This window comes from Cydia strobilella, chromosome 23, assembly GCF_947568885.1.
Source record: "Cydia strobilella chromosome 23, ilCydStro3.1, whole genome shotgun sequence".
In the NCBI taxonomy this organism is placed as follows: Eukaryota; Metazoa; Arthropoda; class Insecta; order Lepidoptera; family Tortricidae; genus Cydia; species Cydia strobilella.
The window spans coordinates 6,562,033-6,575,766 of record NC_086063.1 but is presented as its reverse complement, the minus strand read 5'-3'; the positions used below and the strand labels follow the sequence as shown (position 1 = coordinate 6,575,766).

Below are 13,734 nucleotides of genomic sequence, written 5' to 3'. Positions count from 1 at the left end.
AATAAATAACCCATAAATTTTACCCAGAATTTTACTACCTACCTATGTTTAGTAAGTAAGTTTAACAATGAATCGCTTATTTGTAAACTAAAAACACCCTACTTAGGTACCTTAGTAATTTAAAGTTGTGGAACTTTAATTAATACCTCAAAGAAATTACTCAGTAGAAAGAATTAATAGTAGTCTGAAAAACCCGGACAAGTGCGAGACGGACTCGCTCACCGAGGGTTCACTTTTTAGTATTTGTTGTTATAGCGGCAACAGAAATATATCATCTGTGAAAATTTCAACTGTCTAACTATCACGGTTCATGTGATACAGCCTGGACACAGACAGACGGACAGACAGACAAAGAAGCAGACAGGCAGAGTGGAGTCTTAGTAATAGGGTTTATGCCCTTAGTTAGTTAGTTTGAAAACAACTTTCCGGTATTGAAGTTGTTACTGCATCTAGTTAAAAACTTTTCAGTCACTGTTTTCGAAGAAAAAGAACTTGTTTTATCTACTACGTTTTTAATTAATACTCTTCGGAAACTTTATTAATGCCTACTTAGTTATTTGTGACGTTTTCAACCAAAAGATACCACATTGTCGGTTGTCGATAAGGTTGATTTCCAATTGAAGCTATATGGAAATAGCGCCTTACTGACAAGCGACAATAAGTACCCTTTTAATTGAAAATAGCACATTTTAAGAATCTTTCTGTTGAGGCGGTTAGATTAGAGCTTTTCGCTTGTAACTAACGCAAACGCAAAGTTGGCGTTAGACTTCCTGCTCGGTTGAGCTTTAAAGGCTTAAGTGGTCAATGTTTGGTCAAAGTGTCTTTAATGGGAAGAAGTCTCAAGCCCTAAGGCTGCCTTTCCACTGTGGCGGAGATGAGAGGAAACTTGCAATTCAAATTGGTTGATTCCCGCACGTCGCCTTTGATCATCTCCGCGCTTAGTGGAAAGATAAAGATAGTTTATTATTCAAGTAGGCATATTACAATGCGCTTATGAACGTCAAATAAAGCTACGCCGGCTCTAACCCTACACCTCTGCCCCGAGAAGATTGAAATCCTCCCTCAATTGGAGGAAAAAGGCGGGCAGGAATTGGAGGAGGGGAAAGGCAGTCTTATTCAGGTTTATAAAGTTAATTATGAAACTGAATTTTAATGTTGATATAACCTAATCTTTTGGAAAAAGGCGTACCTGTATTATAAACTGAAATAAATGTAAAAAAAGTGACCACAGCCTCCAGTGCCCAGGGTTGGGATTGAACCAGCGTCCTTTGTATTCGCGGCTGATGTCTTAACCACTCGGCCGACCGAGATTAATATATGTAGTAGTGTTTCAATTTGAAATAACACACATCAAAATATTTTCATTTGTTTTAATTTGTTTTCTAGTAAAAGGCGTATATTACCGAGATTTGCTATTGACCGTACAAAAATACGAACTAAACCATTACAAATTACGAAATTAGGGTAAACAGACTAGATGCCTCTGTCACGCGACTTTCCAAATAAAACTTACAATCGCCTATAGGACCCATATCTGTTCTTCTAATTTAAACCTTAACACTGTGGTGCAAAGTCGTATTTGTAACAACAGAGATGAACGATTTGCAATGATTAGACGAGTTATATCGATATGCGGGTGCTTTGCTCTGATCGATACGATACGTGGAAAATGTTGTTACGAAATAAATCATTGGATAGTCGCGGCACGGAACTGGAAATAGATTTTTTTTGTTACTTAATGGGATCAGCAATGGTTTTTGAAAAATCGTAGCGGTGTTTAAATCAAAATACGTTTGCCAAAAAATAAGAATAGCAATACCTATTGAGGCCTTTCTCTAGTAACTTATCGATTCGAAACCTGATTAACAAATGCTCAAAAGAAAAAAATCACGAACTTTGTAATTAATTAATTATTTTTATTTAAATTGCTATTAATATTAAAATTACTTCTAAAAATGACCTCATCGATTACTTTATGTTTCAAATAATAAAATGATATCTCCGATCCCGCACGGCTGTCCGCTCAGTGCTCAGTGAGCTGCGTTCGGAGAAGGACCTGAATCTGAACTCACTGCCCTTTAAGAACCGACTTCGAAAATAAGGAAGTGGCGCACTTTTTAAGATGGCTAATGGCTATACCGTTTTGGAAATAGTATTTTTTAGTGATATGTTGCCCATGAGCAACAATAATTCCTTTCCATCAGGCGATTCTGATTTGCTTCCTATATCATATAAAAAAAGTATTTAGAATTTACTCACGTTGATGTTCAGTAGGTATAGGTTAAATTTGGGAGTCTACAATGATATTTGAATAAATGAAAGGTTTTGTGAGCATTTCCGTACTGGTTAGGTATATAAAATGGTGTCGGTCTTTTTAGGGTCTCCGGTGTTACACTATAAATCGTCTCCAATAGACGATAAGGCCAATGATGATGAAAATGGTGTAGGATGTAACTTTGAGGCGAATAATTTTACAAGTAAATGACACATGTGTAACCTCACGCTATTCGTAACGCTTCATAATGTATGTCCCCTGCGGCTTTGATTTATCATCACAATTAAACCACGAGGGAACCATGAAACTCCAACTGCAAATGGCCTGTCTGTTGAAAGTGCAGCTTGCTGGGATTATCCCGAGAACTTGGTAAAGTTACAGCCGATTGGCCGCAACCGAACAAACTTCGGGTACCGTGAAATCGCCCAAGTTTACCCTGGGGTGTAAATGTCACCTATCAACAGAGATGTGACTTATCTAAGATAAAAGTATCTAAGATACAGATACAAGATACAAAATACGTATCTTGTATCTGTATCTTAGATACTTTTAAGAAATTTATCTTGTATCTTGTATTTAGATACTTTCCGTTGGTATCTTAGTATTTTGTAAATACTTTTTTTACCAAGATACTTTTTATAATTAAGTTCGCAGTTTACTATTCGCGTCTATTATTAATGTAAGGTCATTGGTCTAGCTATCACGGTTGATGAGATATAGCCTGGTGACAGACGGACAGAAAGACAGATGGACAGAGGAGTCTTAGTAATAGGGTCCCGGTTTTCTTTTTACCCTTTGGGTACGAACCCTAAAAAAATGTGTTTTATTTCAAAAAGTATTTTATCTTAAAAAAAGTATCTTGAAAATACGTATCTTGTATCTTGTATTTCAAATACAATTTCCAGAAGTATCTTGTATCTGATATCTTAGATACTTGATTTCCTAGTATCTTGTATTTTGTATTTTAGATACTTTTTATAGGGTATCTTGTACATCTCTGCCTATCAAACGTCTATTAAGACATATAACTAATTTGATTGTTTGTGCAGTTGATGTCAAAGCATGGGTTTCTATTATGAAATTAAAATTAGAATCGGATATGGCTCGAATTCAGGACAATTTGGACATATATTTCGACTATTATTTTTATTTTTCCACTTTTAATTTATTTCTAAGCTTAATAATAACATCGTTTGCAGACGTTTCTGCTTGATACAAAATTAATTTTTCATATATTTGAACACCAACAAATACTAGAACTTTCTGAATACTAGACTTATATTTACCGGGATATAGACCGTTATTACCTTTTGGTTTATGAGCTCCCGATATTTCGACGCAGTTACATGCATGCGGTCTATATCCCGGTCAATATAAGTCTAGTGAAACTTATTTTATTTATCGTATGGCAACTATATTTTACAGTGTTCATTTATTAGCTAGCTTATAATCTAAATCTACATTTGTCCAAGTAGGTGATTGGCTGCACTCGTTACGGTTTTAAAATCTTCCACTGGGCCATCGTACTTTGTCAGTGGGCACTCCAAGACGATATGCCGAACAGTTTGCTTTGGGCATCCGCATTCGCTGACTACTAACGAACTACGAACTAGTGAAACTAACCGTGAATCATTCAAAACTCTTTCTGAATACTTGCATGTAAAACCCCAAAATTACAGTCACGGTATACTCTTTCTAAGGCAAGCATGTCTGCGGACAGTTTTTCATTGCAAACTTTAGATAACATTAAATTTGAATTTACATAGGAAATGAATAAACTCGCCTTGCATTTTGGTGTTACACGCGAAAACACAATTTGAAATGTAAAGGGTAAAAAGGTAGGTATCTTTTTACCTTACCTACATTATGTTCTAAGTATTACAGGCATCGATATTAGGAAGCCTATTCGAACTTACAAATCGATGTCAATTCTCTTTTTGAATAATCTTTCTCTAATTGAAAATTCTCATTGGAGCGAGCGAGATGCGCTGCGAGTAATAACATAACAGTAACAGTTTTTTAAACTGCTAATGCCGCTTCAGTAGGCCGAGCACATGATTGACGCGACAGTATCTCCCCGTCTTTTACTAACTGTATAAATTAATGACAACGCCTGGAAGAGCTTCTGGTCCATGAAGGCGCTATTGAAGGGCGACCTTCCCCTGTGTCTCAAGCGCAAACTCATCGACATGTGTATCCTGCCTATCCTAACCTACGGTGCTCAAACATGGTCATTAACTGAGGCGTTAAAGTCCAAACTCAAGGTTTGCCAGCGAGCGATGGAGCGCAGTATACTAGGTGTTCGCAGAACTGATAGAATCAGAAACACGGAACTGCGCTCCAGAACTCGAGTTGTAGATGTAGGTGTCCAGACCGCTAAGCTTAAGTGGGACTGGGCTGGGCATGTCTGCCGCATGCACCCTGAAAGGTGGGCCAAAATGGTTACCGAGTGGGACCCACGGAACACCATAGATGGTGCTGGCCGGGGTGCAGGCAGGCCGAAAAGGAGATGGCGGGACGACTTAGACGCATTTTATCCAAATTGGCGGGACACTACAAACGACAGGGTCGAGTGGAGGAAACGAGGGGAGGCCTTTGCCCAGCAGTGGGACACTAAATTAGGCTAGTAAAAAAAAAAAAAAAAAATTAAAGAGGGACGGGTAGTCCATGTCGCGGCGAGATACTCTCGCGCCAATCATGTGCTAGCCCGGCAGGACAGCCCGTGGGTGCCTCGATAGTTTTTATTTTGCAAAAACGCTTCGCTTGTAAAATGGGATGGACTGGAACGATGTCGTTCAAACTAAAAACGTCCTTAAAGCATTTGGAACTTGAACATATTTCCTGGCATTTTCCTCTATAATGCAGATAGCTTTGGTTCTACTTTTTAAAAGTTTATTGTTCACTTTTACAGAGGAGTTGGTGGACTTTTCCAAAAAAAGAACCACGTTGTATAGTTCTACCGATTAACTCTGGCTATTAGTAAAGTACAACGTACTTCTATAAAATTACCGCTCGAGTGAATTGCAAAAAAATTGTAGGTACGTAATTAAGCGTTATTAAGAAGCTGTGATTAGTCTTAAGTAGTGATCGTTAACAACGTTTTAATTTCATGGCAGCGTGGTCGAGTTTGTAAAGGAAAGTAACAATTTTGAAGGAGACGGTCATTAAGGTTCATATGAAGGTAATTAACCTTAATTAATAATTTCAGCTGAATTTTACTTTACAGATGCCTTTAACTCAACAACGGTGCCATGAAATTAAACCATTGTTACCGATTACTAGTCTTAAGTTAATTGATTAATTTGTGTTACGGAAAATAAACCAATTAAATTGTATTGTATTGTATTGCTTTATTCATACACATATAAGTTGATAGCATACGAAAAAACATTTTCATGCATATAACTTAAATAAAAACTGTCGTAACACAATGGAATTAATTAACTTTAAATTAATTACAGGTCCCAATGTACAATTTGTTTGCAATTCACGCGCTCAACTTATTTACCAAACTGCGATAAGTGGCAGACCTAATGAAATAAGCGAAACTGGAAAATAGAGAGAAATGTAGCTAGTAAAAATGTACCTAATCAAAAACTCATTTCAGTTCTCATAAAACTGTATAGCATCGCAGTTACCATTTAAAGCGATTGTTAAATTATACTCTCTAATCTTCTGCCATATTAAATTCATAAATTATAGTCACGGACATACTCTATGAATTGAAGATGGCAGAAAGTCAAATCGACCGAATGTAGTATCATGAACGGTGTTCCAAAATTGTACCACATTTTGGGTTTTTATAACCTCTAGTGTCTACTCGTAGTTCGTACTTGCAATGTGAAGGTAGCAGAAAATTTCTGGAAAAATTTTACGACAATTTAAAGCAAGTTTCCATTCTACAGCAGAAGTGTTCGCGAGCACAAATTTATTTTACAACACGCAACCATATATATAGGTAGTAGTAAAGGGATATGTCACGAATGTGGACAACGTGAAAAAACAGTGACCACCAATTCGGAACAGTGACAGCGGGCGGTATAAATCCTTGAGTCTCGCGGCCCGCGCGGTGAATTATTTAACGGCCGACCGCTAGGGTTGTCACTCAGTTCTCTCATTCAAAATGTACAATGGAACAGATGTCTCATTCTAAAGAAAAAAACACAAAGACTTCCCTAAGATATCCTATCGGCTTTATAGTTCAATCTAATCATTATCTTGCCTCAAAAATCATTATAAAAACAGTGACTTTACCTAAAAAAGCGTAAAATAGCACCGACCGCCACCAAACATTTCGGAACTGTGACAGAGGCCATCAGTATTAAATCCGTGAGACTCCTGCTATCCGCCAGGCGAACTATTATTTAACAGCCGCTGGCTACGTTTATCAGTTTCATCTGTTAAGTTTAGACTGTTTGGTCAAAGGCTCATAGCCTTTTAAAAATAGCATATAAGTTCTCGAGAAATTGGGACTGATGCCACTATAACTCCGTGGTCTGGAAGTTATAGTCAAAAATACACATTTTTTTATCAAGTCATAAGACCAGAAAACTGTAAATATTTACTTTCCTGGCTATTATTTTTTTGGTCCACATTTCTGCATCGTTTTTCTAATATGCCATCTTACCAATCAGCTGCAATCTTACCAATCAACTGCCGATTTTAATAATCAGCGGCGTTATCGCCTCTTCATCGTCTATCACCATCCCTGTCACGTTCTGACAAGTGTGTCAAGTGCGACAGTGATCCATGACGCGACAGGCGATAAAACACGACCATACTAACGCCGCAGGCAACCCTATCGACGTGCACCTTGTCACCCCGCGGTCGCATTCACCCCTTTGATGCGCGCTGAAAGAGCGACCCAGTTCCGTGGCATCTTTTTACACGGTTTCATTGCTGCTCTCTTATTTAACAGCTAGCTTTATTTTCTTTGCTTTATTTCGGACCTACGCTTATGTTATTTCAAATGAGGTGAATGGAAACAGAAGTGATGTGATGACCCTTAGGCAAGTTTGTTTAAAAACGTGGCAAAATGACTATACTATATCTATTTTTTTACACTCGCATTGGCCCGGGTCGTTTTCGCGTAATTGTTATAAATTAATAATATTAGTAGTAGTAGTAGTAATCACTTTATTGTACACAACACAGGTTTACAAAAATAAATTACAGTAATGGAAGTACAAACGCGAACTTATCCCTATAAGGGATCTCTTCCAGCTAACCTTCGAGTAGATGATATTATAGGAAGATCACATATTTTTTCTACTCGATGAATTTTATAAGCACTCTAGTTATTTTATTAGAACTTATGTTTCTATAATAATAACAATCTTTACAAATTTTGTTTCATGTTGTAACCCCGTTTATTTTAGCCGTCATAACGTAATGGAATCTCGTAGCCAATTAATGAAGGGCGGACATGCTTTTAAATAATTAAGGGCACAACACACTACCCTACGACGCAGAGTGCACTAGGCTGTGATGACAATAACAGATCACTTTTACGCAATGGGCTATTTGTGTATGATGTGTAAAGACTCGAAGAAATAATCGTGCCCCGTATTTTGACAGTTGGAATTAAACAATTAAGAACGCAATTAACACTAACAAATTACTTTTATGCAAAGAAGTATTTGTATGAGATGTGTAGACTCGAAGAAATAATCGTGCCCCCTATTTTGACAGTTGGAATTAAACAATTAAGAACGCAATTAACACTAACAAATTACTTTTATGCAAAGAACTATTTGTATGAGATGTGTAAAGACTCGAAGAAATAATCGTGCCCCCTATTTTGACAGTTGGAATTAAACAATTAAGAACGCAATTAACATTAACAAATTACTTTTATGCAAAGAACTATTTGTATGAGATGTGTAAAGACTCGAAGAAATAATCGTGCCCCCTATTTTGTTTTGACAGTTGGAATTAAACAATTAAGAACGCAATTAACACTAACAAATTACTTTTACGCAAAGAGCTATTTGTATGAGATGTGTAATGACTCGAAGAAATAATCGTGCCCCCTATTTTGACAGTTGGAATAGATGTAATGTTGCTCTAATGCGCCATTATTATTATTGATTATAGTTCTATCTAATGCATGGATTGTATGAATAAGAAAATATGATTTAAAACTGATGTAATTGTATCTTTGTTATTTTCTACAAGTTAGAATACACTATATTTAATGGAATAGGTACTGTACCTAAATAATTACATATCGAAGTTATTGAAGTTCAGAAATTGCTATTAGAGTCTAACCTGTCAAAAGGGGTCATGGGGGTTAGATATGGGGCAGTATAAGACTTGAGTTTCGCTAAGCTCCCTAACTACTCTAGCTCTCTAATCCATCCAAAGAGGAGTAATTATAATTGAAGATTTGTTATCCAATACCGTACCTTCCTGACAACTTATCGGGTTGTGTAACACGGCTTAATGGATTTCCTACTAAACGCTGCGGTGTACTCCCGATATATAATTAATTCGCTGTAATTCATAGCTTGTGTGCAAAATTCAATTTCCGTGCACTCGTGTAGAGATGTTGTTTCGTTTAAAAGGTTCCATTATTATGTACAGGAAGTTGAAACATGTAGGTACCTATAGTAACACACAGTTTATATTTTCCTATCTACCTATGTTACGAACATCCACTATTGAGTAAAGGACTATCCATACGGTTAGCAATATATCGCAACATATCCTTTATGGTAACAAAGGTGTTGCAATAATTACATTTAGTCATTTTGACTGTCACTAGGTATTTATCTACATGCTCTTTCATTGTTTCTAACTCTTGCGTTGGTACCTACAAATAATCCACTCACAGAAAGCCGGTAGAGCAGAAGGAGCGAAGATCTTCGTTTCTGACTGTTTCTGAGCGACGTACGTATACCAATTCATGAGTTCTTGCCCCATGACGATCTTCTTAACCAAAACTTTTATATGCCGGTCTTCTCCACATTGACTGTTAGGATCTTGGATTTGCACTGATTAACTTTTAACTTCATTCACTGTTATTCATATCTGCGTCCAACTGACGTATTCGCTAACGTCTGCGTAATTAAGTACTTTCTATACATCTCCCTCGCACTAATATGCGAGTACGAGCGAGATGCATAGAAAGAAAGTTACGCACACGCTAGCGAATATGTTAGTGTCAAACTGGTGGTAGCCGTACTGTTATATTTACAATGAAAAACGGGGTATTTACCATGTAGTTTTATCCAGACACTTCTGCGCTGTTGCAGCAGCATCTTCACTAAGTCGTGACGCGGGTTTTACTTACACTAACACATACCATAGCGATTAGATTAGTATTTTACGCATCACTACAGTGTCTACATCTAGGCAGAAGATACAAGAAATACAAGTATAAGGTTCGTTATCTAGGGTAAGCACATTCGCCAATGGCTCTTACGTGACTGCCGCTCCATTACCCTTGAACCCAACGCTACGTCATCCCCATCACAACACTATCAGGACACCACTATCGTCCGTCATTACGACACAACAGTCACAGTATAAGTTTTAATGGAAAAAAGTTTTTGTGAACTGAGGGATCACTGGACGCGAGACAGTTGACCACATTGACCTGTGACCGGCAGATGCTTCGCTGAACCAGCCCACAACCAGACCGATGAGCGAGGACACATGCAGCCAACACAGCCAGAACTCTTGCGATCATGCTCAAAATGGTTGGTATATTGCGGAATGTTGTTAACTGTTGAATCTAACCATGATAGGTGCTATGCACGGAGAAAGTTTGTTGTGGTGGTTAATGATAGCCATGCGCTTGTAGGGGCTCTCTTTTTTACCTCAGTGACTACAAGCTTTTGACAATTTATTAACGTTGTCTTAAAAATTTGTAAACCATTTTTTGATCACGTGTTGGTATTTGAACGAGCTGGCTGGAAGGCATACTTGTGACAATCGTATATACTCTCGTAGTCATAGATTTGCGTCGTCAAAATCATATCGATGAGTAATTGATGACTTTGATAGAGTACCATCGGCGAAAAAACCTTGTACCTATCCATTTTTTTTACTTGTAGCTCATAAGCTGTAGTAACTACCGTACCGACGTTAGGTTGCGCTGACACTAGCAACAAATATGTGTTTATGTCACAGTGGTCACAGTAAACCAGTATATTACTGCTAAACACTGAAAGTGGCTAATGGCCATATTACAGTAACAATAGAATTATGTTAACATCTACTGCCAACAACAAATTTTCAATGTGTTTCAGTAACTCTTGTTTGTACTTGCTTGGAACTAAGTCTGTTGAGTTTGAAAATATTAGTGTTCTAGGGTACCAATTTCTCTGTAGAACTTTGAATCTTAAGTTTAAATAAAGATTTTAAGTTTTATGTTATGAATGGGATTTTAGCCTTATAAAATAATTACTTCTGTATTATATTAAGAAACAGGAAGATACTATACTTCTAAGGCTAAAACTACCCTTTAGATTATATCTATCTAACCGATTTTGTGACTAAACTTTTCTTTTTGAATGTTTTCGCAGAATTTAGTGTCTACAAAATAAAATATCATACTCTATTTTCGATATAACATTTAGATATTTCATTCTAATGTATGTTCAGTTAATAGTATGTATTTGTCTATACACATATTTATATTTGTTCAATAGTTATCATAAATTAATACATTGTTCATAAATGTTTGAGTATTTGACATTTTGTCTCACATCTGTAAATTTTGGACGTTTTTGTGAAACTAAGCCTTTCAATTTTCAACAATTTTATCTTTAAAACAATTAACATGATTGTTTCCATTGAATACTAGTATACAATAAAATAATCACTATCATTAACCCAACTTTAATCTAATATTGCAACTATGGTCCTCAAGTTCAACATATAATTATTTTTCTTCCTATTATAAAAATGTTAGAACTGCGACATTCAAATAATATTGTTTGTATCTCCTTGGATTTCGAGGGCCTATAAATCCCGGTCTTTTGATAGGGTTGCGTGGGGATATATATCAACACGTAGAGGCCACTTGGAGAGCTTTAATGTCATGTATAACGCCTGCTAGAACCGGTCGCAGCAGGCATTGGCACTATTGTAGAATAAGTCAACAGTATACCGATCTATGGATTGAAGTTTGGGTGGACAATGAGACTGGGCTATTGCAAAGACGTCATAGCCAATAGTCTAGCACACTATAAACTAGACTATCTGTAAGCACAGCATACGTTAAACTAATTGACACCGGAACGATGCATATTGTAGAGCATGGACAGAGTGTTAGCATGATTAACGTGTGTACTAACTCAGACATCACTCCGTTTAGCTTTAAGACACACAAACCACACATATGTAATATGACATTCAAAATGATGTCAGACACCCGTGCGTCTCGCTCGCGCCAAAACATGTAAGGGCAAGTACGAGCGAATGCACACGCGACTGACATCATTTAGAAATCATATTGATGTCACGATGTAAGTTTGAATTCTCATTAAAAATAAACTTGTATCTTTAGCTATAGCACAGAATAAATAATAGGACTAGGTACAGAAGATTCACTCTCTAACAAAACAGGCGTCCGTTCCGTAGCGGTGCGCGGCAACTACTATGGCTAGACACCAAAATTGGTGTGGGCCGCATGTACTTGTGGCGACGCGTCGAAATCGCGGAGTGAGCCACGCCTGGATATAGTTTGGTTGCTAACTTGTCAACCACTTTCGTCATTTAAAAACGCCAAAATTAAAAATTGTAGAATAAATTATAATTGTTCTGTCTTTTTTGTCAGGAAAATCAGTACAAATATTCAAAGAATACCTTTGGTTTAGTGCCATTGGTTAATATTAATGAGGTATTTGCTTGTCTAGTAATATTTTGTAAAATATTTGGTTAGATAGTTAAGCGTAGAACTAGATTATCATATTTTTCTTAACGAATCGTACAATAATTAGTGTACTACCAGTAAAAGTGATAATAGTTACTATACCTAGTTAACTAATAGTTCAGATATTATAGCAACTATTTCATATAACACAAAACAAATATTGTATACCCAAATATAACAACATATATGGCACTAGGCTGTACACATATATATTACCTAAAATATTGAATGATCTGCCAGAAGTTGTTTGTGCTAAATATTTAAATGGTAAACATATAAAAAATGTCGTTAAAATGCACTTATTAAAAACTAACGACACAAGCTATGTATACTAAGAATCATATTTATGATAAGATATAGGATATAATATTGTTTTTCTTTATGTTATTCTCGAACTCCCCATCGGCACACAAACCTCCATAAGGTTTTGCCTACGATGGGTCTTGTAATGATCTAAAAAACTGTAATTTGCTTCCTTATTCAATAAATTAAAAAAAAATATATATATTATAGCGAATAGGCTGATAATAAAACTTGAGAATATCCATAAAAATCATTTTTACTCAAATACTTATTTCACTAAACCCAGGAAAACCGATAAAATATCTAAGGAATCTATAAAAGGAAGAGAAAATACGACATCTTAACTAAGTAGGAATAAACCTTCTTAAATTGAAAAAGGGACCGGGCTTTTCTCCATTACTATTTCAAAAGAGCGTATACCAAAGGACTTTAAATCGATCTTTTTGTATCAAAAATAACCTTAATGCAAATAGTGAATAGAGCGAAAAGCGACCTTATAATCATATACACATAGTTCAATTTAACAAGTATGGCTGTACTAGGGGTTTTTTTAAGGAATGGACTTATGTCCCTTACTCTTATACAGGATGTTCGCTTAGTGAGTCGAGAACGAACCAGTCGTAAAATTTTTCAATGTCTCCTTTAATTAAAACTGATATTATCTCAAAGTGCAGCCGGGACTTTGTATAATGGACGTTGAAAGCGCATTTATTATATATACATTCTCTTAGAGTCTCGGAGTTATCTTAGATATCCTTTTTGTAGTTTAATTGTTGCAGTATCTAGTCAGGATATAAATTTGTTACTAAGTACCGGTATTGGAATTACGTGATTAAAAGTATCCTTTCTTTAAATAAAGATTATTAATTTAAAGTTAGAAAAAAAAAATATATGACAAACTGTGAAATTTTGATTGGTCAAGAAAGAATAGAACAAGTGAAAGAGTTTGTGTATCTAGGAACATTATTCACTAGGGACGGTAAGCATGATAAAGATATTGAAAGGAGAGTGAGTGCTGGAAATCGCGTGAATGGGGCACTTAACGCTTTTATGAGCAGCCAGAAGGTGTCGCAAAAGGCACGTTTGGCTGTGCATAGAGGGGTGCTGGTGCCTACACTTATGTATGGTAGCGAAAGTTGGGTATGGCAGAAGAGGCATCAGAGCCAAGTGAATGCAGTGGAAATGAGAGCGTTGAGAAGTGTGTGTGGTGTGAGATTACAAGATAGAATTAGGAACAGTGTGATAAGGGAAAAGTGTGGACTGAGCGAAGATG

General features: G+C 36.5%; 1 protein-coding gene and 1 long non-coding RNA gene across 3 annotated transcripts in view; one reads left to right on the top strand and one right to left on the bottom strand.

Moving 5' to 3' along the window:
* LOC134751913 (uncharacterized) overlaps positions 1–13,734 on the bottom strand; it is a 521,238-nt gene that overhangs the window by 129,745 nt on the left and 377,759 nt on the right. The gene's annotated exons all lie outside the window — the stretch shown is intronic.
* Positions 1–13,734, top strand: part of LOC134751883 (heterogeneous nuclear ribonucleoprotein L) — a 599,604-nt gene that overhangs the window by 572,276 nt on the left and 13,594 nt on the right. The window contains exon 7 of one of the 2 annotated variants that reach the window (XM_063687427.1): positions 9,889–9,978. The exons of the other annotated variant lie outside the window; for it this stretch is intronic. Within the exon in view, the coding sequence (XP_063543497.1) occupies positions 9,889–9,978 (90 nt within the window). The remainder of the gene's footprint in view (positions 1–9,888; positions 9,979–13,734) is intronic. 2 annotated transcript variants of the gene reach the window in all.